General features: G+C 55.2%; 1 protein-coding gene across 1 annotated transcript in view; it reads left to right on the top strand.

The window, feature by feature from the left end:
- Positions 1–1,289: 1,289 nt before the first annotated feature.
- LOC142470150 (C-signal-like) overlaps positions 1,290–16,691 on the top strand; it is a 40,249-nt gene continuing 24,847 nt past the window's right edge. The window contains exons 1-3 of the mRNA XM_075577106.1: positions 1,290–1,489; positions 3,149–3,305; positions 3,776–3,827. Coding sequence (XP_075433221.1) covers positions 3,168–3,305; positions 3,776–3,827 — 190 coding nt within the window. The 5' untranslated portion in view covers positions 1,290–1,489; positions 3,149–3,167. The remainder of the gene's footprint in view (positions 1,490–3,148; positions 3,306–3,775; positions 3,828–16,691) is intronic.

The following is a 16,691-nucleotide window of genomic DNA, read 5'->3' as shown; positions in this document are numbered from 1 at the left end:
CATATAATACCCCCCACCTCCCCAATACATATAATACCCCCCACCTCCCCAATACATATAATACCCCCCACCTCCCCAATACATATAATACCCCCCACCCCCCCAATACATATAATACCCCCCACCCCCCCAATACATATAATACCCCCCACCTCCCCAATACATATAATACCCCCCACCTCCCCAATACATATAATACCCCCCACCTCCCCAATACATATAATACCCCCCACCTCCCCAATACATATAATACCCCCCACCTCCCCAATACATATAATACCCCCACCTCCCCAATACATATAATACCCCCCACCTCCCCAATACATATAATACCCCCCACCCCACCAATACATATAATACCCCCCACCTCCCCAATACATATAATACCCCCCACCTCCCCAATACATATAATACCCCCCACCTCCCCAATACATATAATACCCCCCACCTCCCCAATACATATAATACCCCCCACCTCCCCAATACATATAATACCCCCACCTCCCCAATACATATAATACTCCCCACCTCCCCAATACATATAATACCCCCCACCTCCCCAATACATATAATACCCCCCACCTCCCCAATACATATAATACCCCCCACCTCCCCAATACATATAATACCCCCACCTCCCCAATACATATAAATATACCCCCCACCTCCCCAATACATATAATACCTCCCACCTCCCCAATACATATAATATCCCCAACTCCCCAATACATATAAATATACCCCCCACCTCCCCAATACATATAATATACCCCCACCACCCCAATACATATAAATATACCCCCCACCTCCCCAATATATATAATATACCCCCACCACCCCAATACATATAAATATACCCCCCACCTCCCCAATACATATAATATACCCCCCACCTCCCCAATACATATAAATATACCCCCACCACCCCAATACATATAAATATACCCCCCACCTCCCCAATACATATAATATACCCCCCACCTCCCCAATACATATAATATACCCTCACCACCCCAATACATATAAATATACCCCCCACCTCCCCAATACATATAATACCTCCCACCTCCCCAATACATATAATACCCCCCACCTCCCCAAAGGCCGCCGGGGTGTAGGCTCCGCTCCCGCTGTCTTCTGGTTGGCTGTCGTCTCCTCCAATCAGGGACAGCACACCCGTCCTCCTTGCTCTGCTTGGCCACCGTCCTGGCCCGCCCTCTCACTGCCTCCGCCGCCCTCTCACTGCCTCCGCCGCCCTCTCAGCACCAGCCCTCTCACTGCCTCCGCCGCCCTCTCAGCACCAGCCCCCGCACTTGCCGCTGCCGTCCTCGCCACTGCCCGCCCTCGCGCTGCCAGCCTTCCGCCGCCGTAACAATGGTAATACCGGACACATATGTGTCCGGTATTACCTCCAATTTTATACCGGACAGGCATCGGAATTACCGGCCTGTCCGGCTGAAAACCGGACACCTGGCAACCCTAGTATTGGGTAGGTGGGTTTTTTGTTTTCATGTGGGGGGGTTGTATTCATTTGGGGGGGTTCTATATATTTGGGGGGGTGGGGATTATTATAACTGTATTTGGGGGTGGGAATTTTTTTGCATTGGGGGTGGGAAGTTTTTTGGTATATATCTTGTGGGGGTAATTGTGTGGGGGGAGAGAATGAGTGAGCGTGGGGTAATTGTGTGGGGGGAGGGAATGAGTGAGCGTGGGGTAATTGTGTGGGGGGAGGGAATGAGTGAGCGTGGGGTAATTGTGTGGGGGGAGGGAATGAGTGAGCGTGGGGTAATTGTGTGGGGGGAGGGAATGAGTGAGCGTGGGGTAATTGTGTGGGGGGAGGGAATGAGTGAGCGTGGGGTAATTGTGTGGGGGGAGGGAATGAGTGAGCGTGGGGTAATTGTGTGGGGGGAGGGAATGAGTGAGCGTGGGGTAATTGTGTGGGGGGAGGGAATGAGTGAGCGTGGGGTAATTGTGTGGGGGGAGGGAATGAGTGAGCGTGGGGTAATTGACGGAGGGAGAGAAGAGGGGGGGTGAGTAAGGAAAAGAGGGAGTGAGAAGCAGTGGAGAGAAACACATGTGAGACGGAAGGGAGAGAAATACATGGGATGGGGGGGGAGGGGGAGAGAGGGGGCGTGTGAGGTGTGAAATTGGGGGTGGGGCAATACTGCCATCACGGGGGGGGGGGGGGAAGGGGCCTGCTTAAAATGTTTGTTTTGGGCCCCACGATTTCTGTTGGCGGCCCTGCCTGCACCGCACAGTGTGCAGCAAATACAAAAACCAACTGTGAGCACAGTCACACGTCTTAGACAGCTCTGCAACCCTGCCCTTCCCCATTATCTCTTAGCATACACTGCTTCCAATGCTGCAGGGGATTCTGGGTAATGACATGCAAATGAGCACTCACTGTGTGTCACTTTTTGCTACTCGTCCATTTACAACCCAAGCTGTGCTGAAAAGCTGTATCAGGTTGAGCTCCGACAGAAGTCAGTCGGTCAGTCGCAAATTTGGGGTGTGCGGTGGGAGTTTTCAAACTGAAAATTCCACCGGCGGCAAAGTGCAGCGTTGTCACTGCGACACTTTACTGGCACAACCCAAATTGTAATTTGGTGCTGCAGTCGTGTGACGCGAGCTGGTTCAGCCAATAGAGGCGAACCAGCTCCGTGACGCGTTCGTTACATGCCCCCGCCACGCCCCCAAACGCCGCAATCTGGCTCCTGCTGTTTGAGCAGAAATCGCTGTGCTGCAGGAGCGAGCGGCGGGGGCGCGAATTGTAGCAAGCTGACGTAGCAGCCTGTCAGAGCGAGCCCTAATGCAGCAGGCGTAAGTTTATGGGGTCCCTGTCAAAATGGACAAGAAGCAAAAGGTGACACTGTGTGCTCATTTGCATGTCACTACCCAGAGTCCCTGGCTGCAGTGAAAGCAGTGCATACTGAGAGATAATGGGGAAAGGCAGGTTGTGGGCGTCCCTGAAACACGTGAATGTGCTCACAGGTGATATTTTCTTTGCTAACCTTATAAATCTGCTGACTCATGTTACATAGGGGATGTAATGATGAGATCGCTGTAGGGAGGGGGAGGAGCGTCAGAGAGTTTAAATTACAGGGTCAGAGCTGGAGAGAATTAAACAGCGAGTGCGTCTCATAATTAGACAACGAGTCCCAAGTAACATGGCCCCGCAAAGAATCCTGATCACAGGGTGTAACCGGGGGATCGGGCTGGAAATAGTCCGTCAGCTCCTAAACCAGCCAGTCCCTCCGAAGCAAATCTTTGCCACGTGTCGGGATCCTGCGCCCCCCCAGAATAAGGTAAGGATCAGATATTTATGGGGGGAAACGCTGTTCACACTGAGCAGGAATGGGTGCTGCGTGGGGTAGATTGATAACGGATAAACTACAGGAGTTACGTTCCTCCCAAAGATCGGGTGACCAGATTTTCAAAAGTAGAAACCGGGACACGATAAAAAATTATTCGTAAAAGAAATTACATCACTTCAAAATAAATATTATAATGGTATTTGTCTAATAGCGTCCCCAATTATGCTGTATTATTGATTTATTTCAGTTTCCTAAATATCTCTCTATCTCTCGTGGACATGTATTTGCGACACTAAAATATTTAGTAACAGTTATCCGTAAGGAGTGAAGTTTATGTTTCTGTGTAACTCTTGTTACTGACTGAGCTAAGCCCACATAGCCAGATGCTCAGTGTCACATCCACCGCTGATTATTTCACACTATGTTCAATTAACTGCATCGCTGCATCTTTATATTTACAGAAACTTCATGATTTGGCAGCAAAACATCCCAGCATTGTTGTGATTAAACTAGGTAAGTGTCCTAACGATCCGCGGCTGTCTGCTCCCTCTCTGCTTGTACATCAGCACCCGCTGACAGGCGTGGGTACAGGCACTACTCTAAATAGCCTCTGCAGCAGGGGCCAAGTCCAGTCCTCAAGGGCCACCAACAGGTCAGGTTTGCAGGATATCCCTGCTTAAGCACAGGTCGAAGATTGAGCCTCTGTTTGCACCACCTATGCTGAAGCAGGGACTCATTGAGGGACTCACCCGCACACACTCTCCTAACACTACTGCATCGCACACGCTCTCCTAACCTCCTAACGCTACTGCACCCGCACACGCTCTCCTAACCTCCTAACACTACTGCACCCGCACACACTCTCCTAACCTCCTAACACTACTGCATCGCACACGCTCTCCTAACACTACTGCACCCGCACACACTCTCCTAACCTCCTAACACTACTGCATCGCACACGCTCTCCTAACACTACTGCACCCGCACACACTCTCCTAACCTCCTAACACTACTGCATCGCACACGCTCTCCTAACACTACTGCACCCGCACACACTCTCCTAACCTCCTAACACTACTGCATCGCACACGCTCTCCTAACACTACTGCACCCGCACACACTCTCCTAACCTCCTAACACTACTGCACCCGCACACACTCTCCTAACCTCCTAACACTACTGCACCCGCACACACTCTCCTAACCTCCTAACACTACTGCATCGCACACGCTCTCCTAAACTCCTAACACTACTACATCGCACACGCTCTCCTAAACTCCTAACGCTACTGCACCCGCACACGCTCTCCTAACCTCCTAACACTACTGCACCCGCACACACTCTCCTAACCTCCTAACACTACTGCACCCGCACACACTCTCCTAACACTACTGCACCCGCACACACTCTCCTAACGCTACTTGAACAGATGTTGCCAGGGTTATCACACCCACTCATGGTGCAGAATATCACAGGTTCTCAGCGGCAGCGGTAACGCAGAATATAATAATATAATAACAATATCACAGACTATGTCACCGTAACATGCCAGCGGGCTCAATAACCCCCGCTACATCTGTATTAAATATAACAGAAGACCTGAAGCCTCAGTGCTACATCCAATATGACCAATTATCTAGTTAAATACTGGTCAGTTTTTCTTCATAAAATAAGTGAGGGTCATTTAGTTCAGCGGAGCGCAAACTCCCCGCGCCTGCGCCCCCTCTTAGCTGCTCCTTCCTCGGTTGACCCTCTTGCGTCCAATGACGCTGTGGGGTCATGTGACATCATGCCACGTGAACCACGGTGTCATTTGACGCATGTGATGTCACATGGCACTGCAGCGTCATTTGCCGCCGCGTTGCCATGGCGATGCGTCACACAGCCGGCTGAAACAAGGTAAGTGGAGTGTTGCAGGGGCCTCACGTGATCCCCCGGCATAAAATTAAATGGCGGGGGAAGAGCACGGGGCCTCTGCAACCACCCGCGCACCACCAAGAAGAATCTCCTGCCCCCCAGAGGGGCGCACCCCCCAGTTTGCGCACCGCTAATTTAGTTAAATTATTTGGCCAAAGCATCGTAAGCTTGCAAACCCCGCCAAGGTATCTCCTCTTCTGCATGTACTAACGCTACTGCACCCGCACACGCTCTCCTAACGCTACTGCACCCGCACATGCTCTCCTAACGCTACTGCACCCGCACACGCTCTCCTAACGCTACTGCACCCGCACACGCTCTCCTAACGCTACTGCACCCGCACACGCTCTCCTAACGCTACTGCACCCGCACACGCTCTCTTAACGCTACTGCACCCGCACACGCTCTCCTAACGCTACTGCACCCGCACACGCTCTCCTAACGCTACTGCACCCGCACACGCTCTCCTAACCTCCTAACGCTACTGCACCCGCACACGCTCTCCTAACGCTACTGCACCCGCACACGCTCTCCTAACGCTACTGCACCCGCACACGCTCTCCTAACGCTACTGCACCCGCACACGCTCTCCTAACGCTACTGCACCCGCACACGCTCTCCTAACGCTACTGCACCCGCACACGCTCTCCTAACGCTACTGCACCCGCACACGCTCTCCTAACGCTACTGCACCCGCACACGCTCTCCTAACGCTACTGCACCCGCACACGCTCTCCTAACGCTACTGCACCCGCACACGCTCTCCTAACGCTACTGCACCCGCACACGCTCTCCTAACGCTACTGCACCCGCACACGCTCTCCTAACGCTACTGCACCCACACACGCTCTCCTAACGCTACTGCACCCGCACACGCTCTCCTAACCTCCTAACGCTACTTCACACGCACACGCTCTCCTAACGCTACTGCACCCGCACACGCTCTCCTAACACTACTGCACCCGCACACGCTCTCCTAACGCTACTGCATCGCACACGCTCTCCTAACACTACTGCACCCGCACACGCTCTCCTAACACTACTGCACCCGCTCACGCTCTCCTAACACTACTGCACCCGCACACGCTCTCCTAACCTCCTAACACTACTGCACCCGCACACGCTCTCCTAATGCTACTGCACCCGCACACGCTCTCTTAACGCTACTGCACCTGCACACGTTCTCCTAACGCTACTGCACCCGCACACGCTCTCCTAACCTCCTAACCCTACTGCACCCGCACACGCTCTCCTAACGCTACTGCACCCGCACACGCTCTCCTAACGCTACTGCACCCGCACACGCTCTCCTAACGCTACTGCACCCGCACACGCTCTCCTAACCTCCTATCACTACTGCACCCGCACACGCTCTCCTAACGCTACTGCACCCGCACACGCTCTCCTAACGCTACTGCACCCGCACACGCTCTCCTAACCTCCTATCACTACTGCACCCGCACACGCTCTCCTAACGCTACTGCACCCGCACACGCTCTCCTAACGCTACTGCACCCGCACACGCTCTCCTAACACTACTGCACCCGCAAGAAAAACACGCTCTCCTAACGCTACTGCACCCGCACACGCTCTCCTAACCTCCTAACGCTACTGCACACGCTCTCCTAACCTCCTAACGCTACTGCACCCGCACACGCTCTCCTAACCTCCTAACACTACTGCACCCGCACACGCTCTCCTAACCTCCTAACGCTACTGCACCCGCACACGCTCTCCTAACCTCCTAACACTACTGCACCTGTACACGCTCTCCTAACGCTACTGCACCCGCACACGCTCTCCTAATGCTACTGCACCCGCACACGCTCTCCTAAAGCTACTGCACCCGCACACGCTCTCCTAACGCTACTGCACCCGCACACGCTCTCCTAACGCTACTGCACCCGCACACGCTCTCCTAACGCTACTGCACCCGCACACGCTCTCCTAACGCTACTGCACCCGCACACGCTCTCCTAACGCTACTGCACCCGCACACGCTCTCCTAACACTACTGCACCCGCACACGCTCTCCTAACGGTACTGCACCCACACACGCTCTCCTAACGCTACTGCGCCTGCACACGCTCTCCTAACGCTACTGCGCCTGCACATGCTCTTATAACGCTACTGCACCCGCACACGCTCTCCTAACGCTATTGCACCCACACACGCTCTCCTAACGCTATTGCACCCACACACGCTCTCCTAACGCTACTGCACCCACACACGCTCTCCTAACGCTACTGCACCCACACACGCTCTCCTAACGCTACTGCACCCACACACGCTCTCCTAACGCTACTGCACCCGCACACGCTCTCCTAACGCTACTGCACCCACACACGCTCTCCTAACGCTACTGCACCCACACACGCTCTCCTAACGCTACTGCACCCACACACGCTCTCCTAACGCTACTGCACCCACACACGCTCTCCTAACGCTACTGCACCCACACACGCTCTCCTAACGCTACTGCAGCCACACACGCTCTCCTAACGCTACTGCACCCACACACGCTCTCCTAACGCTACTGTACCCACACACGCTCTCCTAACCTCCTAACACTACTGCACCCGCACACGCTCTCCTAACGGTACTGCACCCGCACCCGCTCTCCTAACGGTACTGCACCCACACACACTCTCCTAACGCTACTGCACCCGCACACGCTCTCCTAACGCTACTGCGCCTGCACACGCTCTCCTAACGCTACTGCACCTGCACATGCTCTTATAACGCTACTGCACCCGCACACGCTCTCCTAACGCTATTGCACCCACACACGCTCTCCTAACGCTATTGCACCCACACACGCTCTCCTAACGCTACTGCACCCACACACGCTCTCCTAACGCTACTGCACCCACACACGCTCTCCTAACGCTACTGCACCCACACACGCTCTCCTAACGCTACTGCACCCGCACACGCTCTCCTAACACTACTGCACCCGCACACGCTCTCCTAACCTCCTAACACTACTGCACCCGCGCACGCTCTCCTAATACTACTGCACCCGCTCACGCTCTCCTAACGCTACTGCACCCACACACGCTCTCCTAACGCTACTGCACCCGCACACGCTCTCCTAACCTCCTAACACTACTGCACCCGCGCACGCTCTCCTAATACTACTGCACCCGCTCACGCTCTCCTAACGCTACTGCACCCGCACACGCTCTCCTAACCTCCTAACGCTACTGCACCCGCACATGCTCTCCTAACGCTACTGCACCCACACACGCTCTCCTAACGCTACTGCACCCGCACACGCTCTCCTAACGCTACTGCACCCACACACGCTCTCCTAACGCTACTGCACCCACACACGCTCTCCTAACGCTACTGCACCCACACACGCTCTCCTAACGCTACTGCACCCGCACACGCTCTCCTAACCTCCTAACGCTACTGCACCCGCACACGCTCTCCTAACCTCCTAACGCTACTGCACCCGCACACGCTCTCCTAACCTCCTAACACTACTGCACCCACACACGCTCTCCTAACGCTACTGCACCCGCACACGCTCTCCTAACGCTACTGCACCCACACACGCTCTCCTAACGCTACTGCACCCGCACACGCTCTCCTAACGCTACTGCACCCACACATTGTCTCCTAACACTACTGCACCCGCACACGCTCTCCTAACGCTACTGCACCCACACACGCTCTCCTAACGCTACTGCACCCACACACGCTCTCCTAACGCTACTGCACCCACACACGCTCTCCTAACGCTACTGCACCCGCACACGCTCTCCTAACCTCCTAACGCTACTGCACCCGCACACGCTCTCCTAACCTCCTAACGCTACTGCACCCGCACACGCTCTCCTAACCTCCTAACACTACTGCACCCACACACGCTCTCCTAACGCTACTGCACCCGCACACGCTCTCCTACCGCTACTGCACCCACACACGCTCTCCTAACGCTACTGCACCCACACACGCTCTCCTAACGCTACTGCACCCACACACGCTCTCCTAACGCTACTGCACCCGCACACGCTCTCCTAACCTCCTAACGCTACTGCACCCGCACACGCTCTCCTAACCTCCTAACGCTACTGCACCCGCACATGCTCTCCTAACCTCCTAACACTACTGCACCCACACACGCTCTCCTAACGCTACTGCACCCGCACACGCTCTCCTAACGCTACTGCACCCACACACGCTCTCCTAACGCTACTGCACCCGCACACGCTCTCCTAACGCTACTGCACCCACACATTGTCTCCTAACACTACTGCACCCGCACACGCTCTCCTAACGCTACTGCACCCACACACGCTCTCCTAACGCTACTGCACCCACACACGCTCTCCTAACGCTACTGCACCCACACACGCTCTCCTAACGCTACTGCACCCGCACACGCTCTCCTAACCTCCTAACGCTACTGCACCCGCACACGCTCTCCTAACCTCCTAACACTACTGCACCCACACACGCTCTCCTAACGCTACTGCACCCGCACACGCTCTCCTACCGCTACTGCACCCACACACGCTCTCCTAACCTCTGAGAAAAGCGTAAATAAAAACACAGTCTGAGGTTATTTTGAAACAGAATAACACGTGAATTTATTCATTCAAGTGCACAACGGAGAAAGCTTCAAAACAAAAGCTCTCTAAACAATAAACATGGTATGCCATATATTTATATCCTAAAGCTCCACCCCTTTATGGGGGGGCTTGCACGTCACTAAACATTACCTCATTTTGTAATACATAACAATACTAAAGCTGATGTCATTTTGTAATACATAATAATATTGTATAACTGCCTGTCAGCTAGTAACCATTCTGGGGTTAAATGGGATGTGCCTATCCTACCACCTGGCATTTGTGTGAGAACTAGTTTATCTCATGGGTTCTCATAACCTTTATCCTGTTTACACTTTCAATTTGAAGCTGATTGGATGAGGAAGGGTCAATAAAGTCAGCTAAGAGCGATAACATTCCCTTCTCTGCTTCACACATTTCTTTATACAGAAATGAAACACAGAAATTAAGACTCACAGAGACAAGACAAGATGGCGGATTGAAATATTCACACAAAATGGCTTCATCCTAAATGCTGTTATGTTGTTATGCCAGACCCCCTAATGTCTCAACTTTGTCACCTCCTAACGCTACTGCACATGTGCGGGTGCAGTAGTGTTAGGATAGCGTGTGCGGTTGCAGTAGTGTTAGGAGAGCATGTGCGGGTGCATTGTGTTAGGAGAGCGTGTGCGGTTGCAGTAGTGTTGGGAGAGCATGTGCGTTTGCAGTAGTGTTAGGCCTCATCCAGGGTTCCGGCGGCGTGTCGGGGGTGGGCCAGTGACGTCACAGAGCTGGTTCGCCTTCATTGGGCGAATCGCTCACGTGATCGGCCCTGCGCTCCGGCAAGCGCATGATTTGAAAAATTACCTAAGACCTACGCTTCCGCGCGCTTGCGGAAACGTAGGCGAGCCCCTACTAATGTCGCTCTCATTGCGGCTGTAGGGGCTCACAGGTAAGTGCAAGCGCGCCTCAGCACAGCTCAGCGCGTAAGCGCTGACCATACCCGAGGCCTTAGGAGGTTAGGAGAGCGTGTGCGGGTGCAGTAGCGTTAGGAGAGCGTGTGTGGGTGCAGTAGCGTTACGAGGTTAGGAGAGCGTCTGCGGGTGCAGTAGCGTTAGGAGGTTAGGAGAGCGTGTGCGGGTGCAGTAGCGTTAGGACGTTAGGAGAGCGTGTGCAGTAGCGTTAGGAGAGTGTGTGTGGGTGCAGTACCGTTAGGAGAGCGTGTGTGGGTGCAGTAGCGTTAGGAGAGCGTGTGCGGGTGCAGTAGCGTTAGGAGAGCGTGTGCGGGTGCAGTAGTGTTAGGACGTTAGGAGAGCGTGTGTGGGTGCAGTAGCGTTAGGAGAGCGTGTGCGGGTGCAGTAGTGTTAGGACGTTAGGAGAGCGTGTGCGGGTGCAGTAGCGTTAGGAGAGCGTGTGTGGGTGCAGTAGCGTTAGGAGGTTAGGAGTGCGTGTGCGGGTGCAGTAGCGTTAGGAGTGCGTGTGCGGGCGCAGTAGTGTTAGGAGGTTAGGAGAGCGTGTGCGGGTGCAGTAGCGTTAGGTGGTTAGGAGAGCGTGTGCGGGTGCAGTAGCGTTAGGAGTGCGTGTGCGGGCGCAGTAGTGTTAGGAGGTTAGGAGAGCGTGTGCGGGTGCAGTAGCGTTAGGAGGTTAGGAGAGCGTGTGCGGGTGCAGTAGCGTTAGGAGGTTAGGAGAGCGTGTGCGGGTGCAGTAGCGTTAGGAGAGCATGTGCGGGTGCAGTAGCGTTAGGAGGTTAGGAGAGCGTGTGCGGGTGCAGTAGCGTTAGGAGGTTAGGAGAGCGTGTGCGGGTGCAGTAGCGTTAGGAGGTTAGGAGAGCGTGTGCGGGTGCAGTAGTGTTTGGAGGTTAGGAGAGCGTGTGCGGGTGCAGTAGTGTTAGGAGGTTAGGAGAGCGTGTGCGGGTGCAGTAGTGTTTGGAGGTTAGGAGAACGTGTGTGGGTGCAGTAGCGTTAGGAGAGCGTGTGCGGGTGCAGTAGCGTTAGGAGGTTAGGAGAGCGTGTGCGGGTGCAGTAGCGTTAGGAGGTTAGGAGAGCGTGTGCGGGTGCAGTAGCGTTAGGAGGTTAGGAGAGCGTGTGCGGGTGCAGTAGCGTTAGGAGAGCATGTGCGGGTGCAGTAGTGTTAGGAGTGCGGGTGCAGTAGCGTTAGGTGGTTAAGAGAGCGTGTGCGGGTGCAGTAGCGTTAGGAGGTTAGGAGAGCGTGTGCGGGTGCAGTAGCGTTAGGAGGTTAGGAGAGCGTGTGCGGGTGCAGTAGCGTTAGGAGGTTAGGAGAGCGTGTGCGGGTGCAGTAGTGTTAGGAGGTTAGGAGAGCGTGTGCGGGTTCAGTAGTGTTAGGAGGTTAGGAGAGCGTGTGCGGGTGCAGTAGTGTTAGGAGGTTAGGAGAGCGTGTGCGGGTGCAGTAGCGTTAGGAGGTTAGGAGAGCGTGTGCGGGTGCAGTAGTGTTTGGAGGTTAGGAGAGCGTGTGCGGGTGCAGTAGTGTTAGGAGGTTAGGAGAGCGTGTGCGGGTGCAGTAGTGTTAGGAGGTTAGGAGAGCGTGTGCGGGTGCAGTAGTGTTAGGAGGTTAGGAGAGCGTGTGCGGGTGCAGTAGTGTTAGGAGGTTAGGAGAGCGTGTGCGGGTGCAGTAGCGTTAGGAGGTTAGGAGAGCGTGTGCGGGTGCAGTAGCGTTAGGAGGTTAGGAGAGCATGTGCGGGTGCAGTAGCATTAGGAGAGCGTGTGCGGGTGCAGTAGCGTTAGGAGGTTAGGAGAGCATGTGCGGGTGCAGTAGCGTTAGGAGGTTAGGAGAGCGTGTGCGGGTGCAGTAGCGTTAGGAGGTTAGGAGAGCGTGTGCGGGTGCAGTAGCGTTAGGAGGTTAGGAGAGCGTGTGCGGGTGCAGTAGCGTTAGGAGGTTAGGAGAGCGTGTGCGGGTGCAGTAGTGTTAGGAGGTTAGGAGAGCGTGTGCGGGTGCAGTAGCGTTAGGAGGTTAGGAGAGCGTGTGCGGGTGCAGTAGCGTTAGGAGGTTAGGAGAGCGTGTGCGGGTGCAGTAGTGTTAGGACGTTAGGAGAGCGTGTGCGGGTGCAGTAGTGTTAGGACGTTAGGAGAGCATGTGCGGGTGCAGTAGTGTTAGGAGAGCGTGTGCGGGTGCAGTAGTGTTAGGACGTTAGGAGAGCGTGTGCGGGTGCAGTAGTGTTAGGACGTTAGGAGAGCATGTGCGGGTGCAGTAGTGTTAGGAGAGCGTGTGCGGGTGCAGTAGTGTTAGGAGAGCGTGTGCGGGTGCAGTAGTGTTAGGAGAGCGTGTGCGGGTGCAGTAGCGTTAGGAGGTTAGGAGAGCGTGTTCGGGTGCAGTAGTGTTAGGAGAGCGTGTGCGGGTGCAGTAGTGTTAGGAGGTTAGGAGAGCGTGTGCGGGTGCAGTAGTGTTAGGAGGTTAGGAGAGCGTGTGCGGGTGCAGTAGTGTTAGGAGGTTAGGAGAGCGTGTGCGGGTGCAGTAGTGTTAGGAGAGCGTGTGCGGGTGCAGTAGCGTTAGGAGGTTAGGAGAGCGTGTGCGGGTGCAGTAGCGTTAGGAGAGCGTGTGCGGGTGCAGTAGCGTTAGGAGAGCATGTGCGGGTGCAGTAGCGTTAGGAGGTTAGGAGAGCGTGTGCGGGTGCAGTAGCGTTAGGAGAGCGTGTGCGGGTGCAGTAGCGTTAGGAGAGCATGTGTGGGTGCAGTAGCGTTAGGAGAGCGTGTGCGGGTGCAGTAGTGTTAGGAGAGCGTGTGCGGGTGCAGTAGGGTTAGGAGGTTAGGAGAGCGTGTGCGGGTGCAGTAGTGTTAGGAAGTTAGGAGAGCGTGTGCGGGTTCAGTAGTGTTAGGAGGTTAGGAGAGCGTGTGCGGGTGCAGTAGTGTTAGGAGGTTAGGAGAGCGTGTGCGGGTGCAGTAGCGTTAGGAGAACGTGTGCGGGTGCAGTAGTGTTAGGAGGTTAGGAGAGCATGTGCGGGTGCAGTAGCATTAGGAGAGCGTGTGCGGGTGCAGTAGCGTTAGGAGGTTAGGAGAGCATGTGCGGGTGCAGTAGCGTTAGGAGGTTAGGAGAGCGTGTGCGGGTGCAGTAGCGTTAGGAGTGCGGGTGCAGTAGCGTTAGGTGGTTAGGAGAGCGTGTGCGGGTGCAGTAGCGTTAGGAGGTTAGGAGAGCGTGTGCGGGTGCAGTAGCGTTAGGAGGTTAGGAGAGCGTGTGCGGGTGCAGTAGTGTTAGGAGGTTAGGAGAGCGTGTGCGGGTGCAGTAGCGTTAGGAGGTTAGGAGAGCGTGTGCGGGTGCAGTAGTGTTAGGACGTTAGGAGAGCGTGTGCGGGTGCAGTAGTGTTAGGACGTTAGGAGAGCATGTGCGGGTGCAATAGTGTTAGGAGAGCGTGTGCGGGTGCAGTAGTGTTAGGACGTTAGGAGAGCGTGTGCGGGTGCAGTAGTGTTAGGACGTTAGGAGAGCATGTGCGGGTGCAGTAGTGTTAGGAGAGCGTGTGCGGGTGCAGTAGTGTTAGGAGAGCGTGTGCGGGTGCAGTAGTGTTAGGAGAGCGTGTGCGGGTGCAGTAGCGTTAGGAGGTTAGGAGAGCGTGTTCGGGTGCAGTAGTGTTAGGAGAGCGTGTACGGGTGCAGTAGTGTTAGGAGGTTAGGAGAGCGTGTGCGGGTGCAGTAGTGTTAGGAGGTTAGGAGAGCGTGTGCGGGTGCAGTAGCGTTAGGAGGTTAGGAGAGCGTGTGCGGGTGCAGTAGTGTTAGGACGTTAGGAGAGCGTGTGCGGGTGCAGTAGTGTTAGGACGTTAGGAGAGCATGTGCGGGTGCAGTAGTGTTAGGAGAGCGTGTGCGGGTGCAGTAGTGTTAGGACGTTAGGAGAGCGTGTGCGGGTGCAGTAGTGTTAGGACGTTAGGAGAGCATGTGCGGGTGCAGTAGCGTTAGGAGAGCATGTGTGGGTGCAGTAGCGTTAGGAGAGCGTGTGCGGGTGCAGTAGCGTTAGGAGAGCGTGTGCGGGTGCAGTAGTGTTAGGAGGTTAGGAGAGCGTGTGCGGGTGCAGTAGTGTTAGGAAGTTAGGAGAGCGTGTGCGGGTTCAGTAGTATTAGGAGGTTAGGAGAGCGTGTGCGGGTGCAGTAGCGTTAGGAGGTTAGGAGAGCGTGTGCGGGTGCAGTAGCGTTAGAAGGTTAGGAGAGCGTGTGCGGGTGCAGTAGTGTTAGGAGGTTAGGAGAGCGTGTGCGGGTGCAGTAGTGTTAGGAGGTTAGGAGAGCGTGTGCGGGTGCAGTAGTGTTAGGAGGTTAGGAGAGCGTGTGCGGGTGCAGTAGCGTTAGGAGAGCGTGTGCGGGTGCAGTAGCGTTAGGAGGTTAGGAGAGCGTGTGCGGGTGCAGTAGCGTTAGGAGAGCGTGTGCGGGTGCAGTAGCGTTAGGAGGTTAGGAGAGCATGTGCGGGTGCAGTAGCGTTAGGAGGTTAGGAGAGCGTGTGCGGGTGCAGTAGCGTTAGGAGTGCGGGTGCAGTAGCGTTAGGTGGTTAGGAGAGCGTGTGCGGGTGCAGTAGCGTTAGGAGGTTAGGAGAGCGTGTGCGGGTGCAGTAGCGTTAGGAGGTTAGGAGAGCGTGTGCGGGTGCAGTAGTGTTAGGAGGTTAGGAGAGCGTGTGCGGGTGCAGTAGCGTTAGGAGGTTAGGAGAGCGTGTGCGGGTGCAGTAGTGTTAGGACGTTAGGAGAGCGTGTGCGGGTGCAGTAGTGTTAGGACGTTAGGAGAGCATGTGCGGGTGCAATAGTGTTAGGAGAGCGTGTGCGGGTGCAGTAGTGTTAGGACGTTAGGAGAGCGTGTGCGGGTGCAGTAGTGTTAGGACGTTAGGAGAGCGTGTGCGGGTGCAGTAGTGTTAGGAGAGCGTGTGCGGGTGCAGTAGCGTTAGGAGGTTAGGAGAGCGTGTTCGGGTGCAGTAGTGTTAGGAGAGCGTGTACGGGTGCAGTAGTGTTAGGAGGTTAGGAGAGCGGGTGCAGTAGTGTTAGGAGGTTAGGAGAGCGTGTGCGGGTGCAGTAGCGTTAGGAGGTTAGGAGAGCGTGTGCGGGTGCAGTAGTGTTAGGACGTTAGGAGAGCGTGTGCGGGTGCAGTAGTGTTAGGACGTTAGGAGAGCATGTGCGGGTGCAGTAGTGTTAGGAGAGCGTGTGCGGGTGCAGTAGTGTTAGGAGAGCGTGTGCGGGTGCAGTAGTGTTAGGACGTTAGGAGAGCATGTGCGGGTGCAGTAGCGTTAGGAGAGCATGTGTGGGTGCAGTAGCGTTAGGAGAGCGTGTGCGGGTGCAGTAGCGTTAGGAGAGCGTGTGCGGGTGCAGTAGTGTTAGGAGGTTAGGAGAGCGTGTGCGGGTGCAGTAGTGTTAGGAAGTTAGGAGAGCGTGTGCGGGTTCAGTAGTATTAGGAGGTTAGGAGAGCGTGTGCGGGTGCAGTAGCGTTAGGAGGTTAGGAGAGCGTGTGCGGGTGCAGTAGCGTTAGAAGGTTAGGAGAGCGTGTGCGGGTGCAGTAGTGTTAGGAGGTTAGGAGAGCGTGTGCGGGTGCAGTAGTGTTAGGAGGTTAGGAGAGCGTGTGCGGGTGCAGTAGTGTTAGGAGGTTAGGAGAGCGTGTGCGGGTGCAGTAGCGTTAGGAGAGCGTGTGCGGGTGCAGTAGCGTTAGGAGGTTAGGAGAGCGTGTGCGGGTGCAGTAGCGTTAGGAGAGCGTGTGCGGGTGCACACGCTCTCCTAACCTCCTAACGCTACTGCACCCACACACGCTCTCCTAACATTACTGCACCCGCACACGCTCTCCTAACGCTACTGCACCCGCACACGCTCTCCTAATGCTACTGCACCCACACACGCTCTCCTAACCTCCTAACGCTACTGCACCCGCACACGCTCTCCTAACCTCCTAACGCTACTGCACCCGCACACGCTCTCCTAACACTACTGAACCGCA

Source organism: Ascaphus truei, chromosome 19 (genome assembly GCF_040206685.1).
Source record: "Ascaphus truei isolate aAscTru1 chromosome 19, aAscTru1.hap1, whole genome shotgun sequence".
Taxonomy (NCBI): domain Eukaryota; kingdom Metazoa; phylum Chordata; class Amphibia; order Anura; family Ascaphidae; genus Ascaphus; species Ascaphus truei.
Note: the sequence above shows the minus strand (reverse complement) of the source record. Positions and strands in the feature narration are given on the sequence as shown.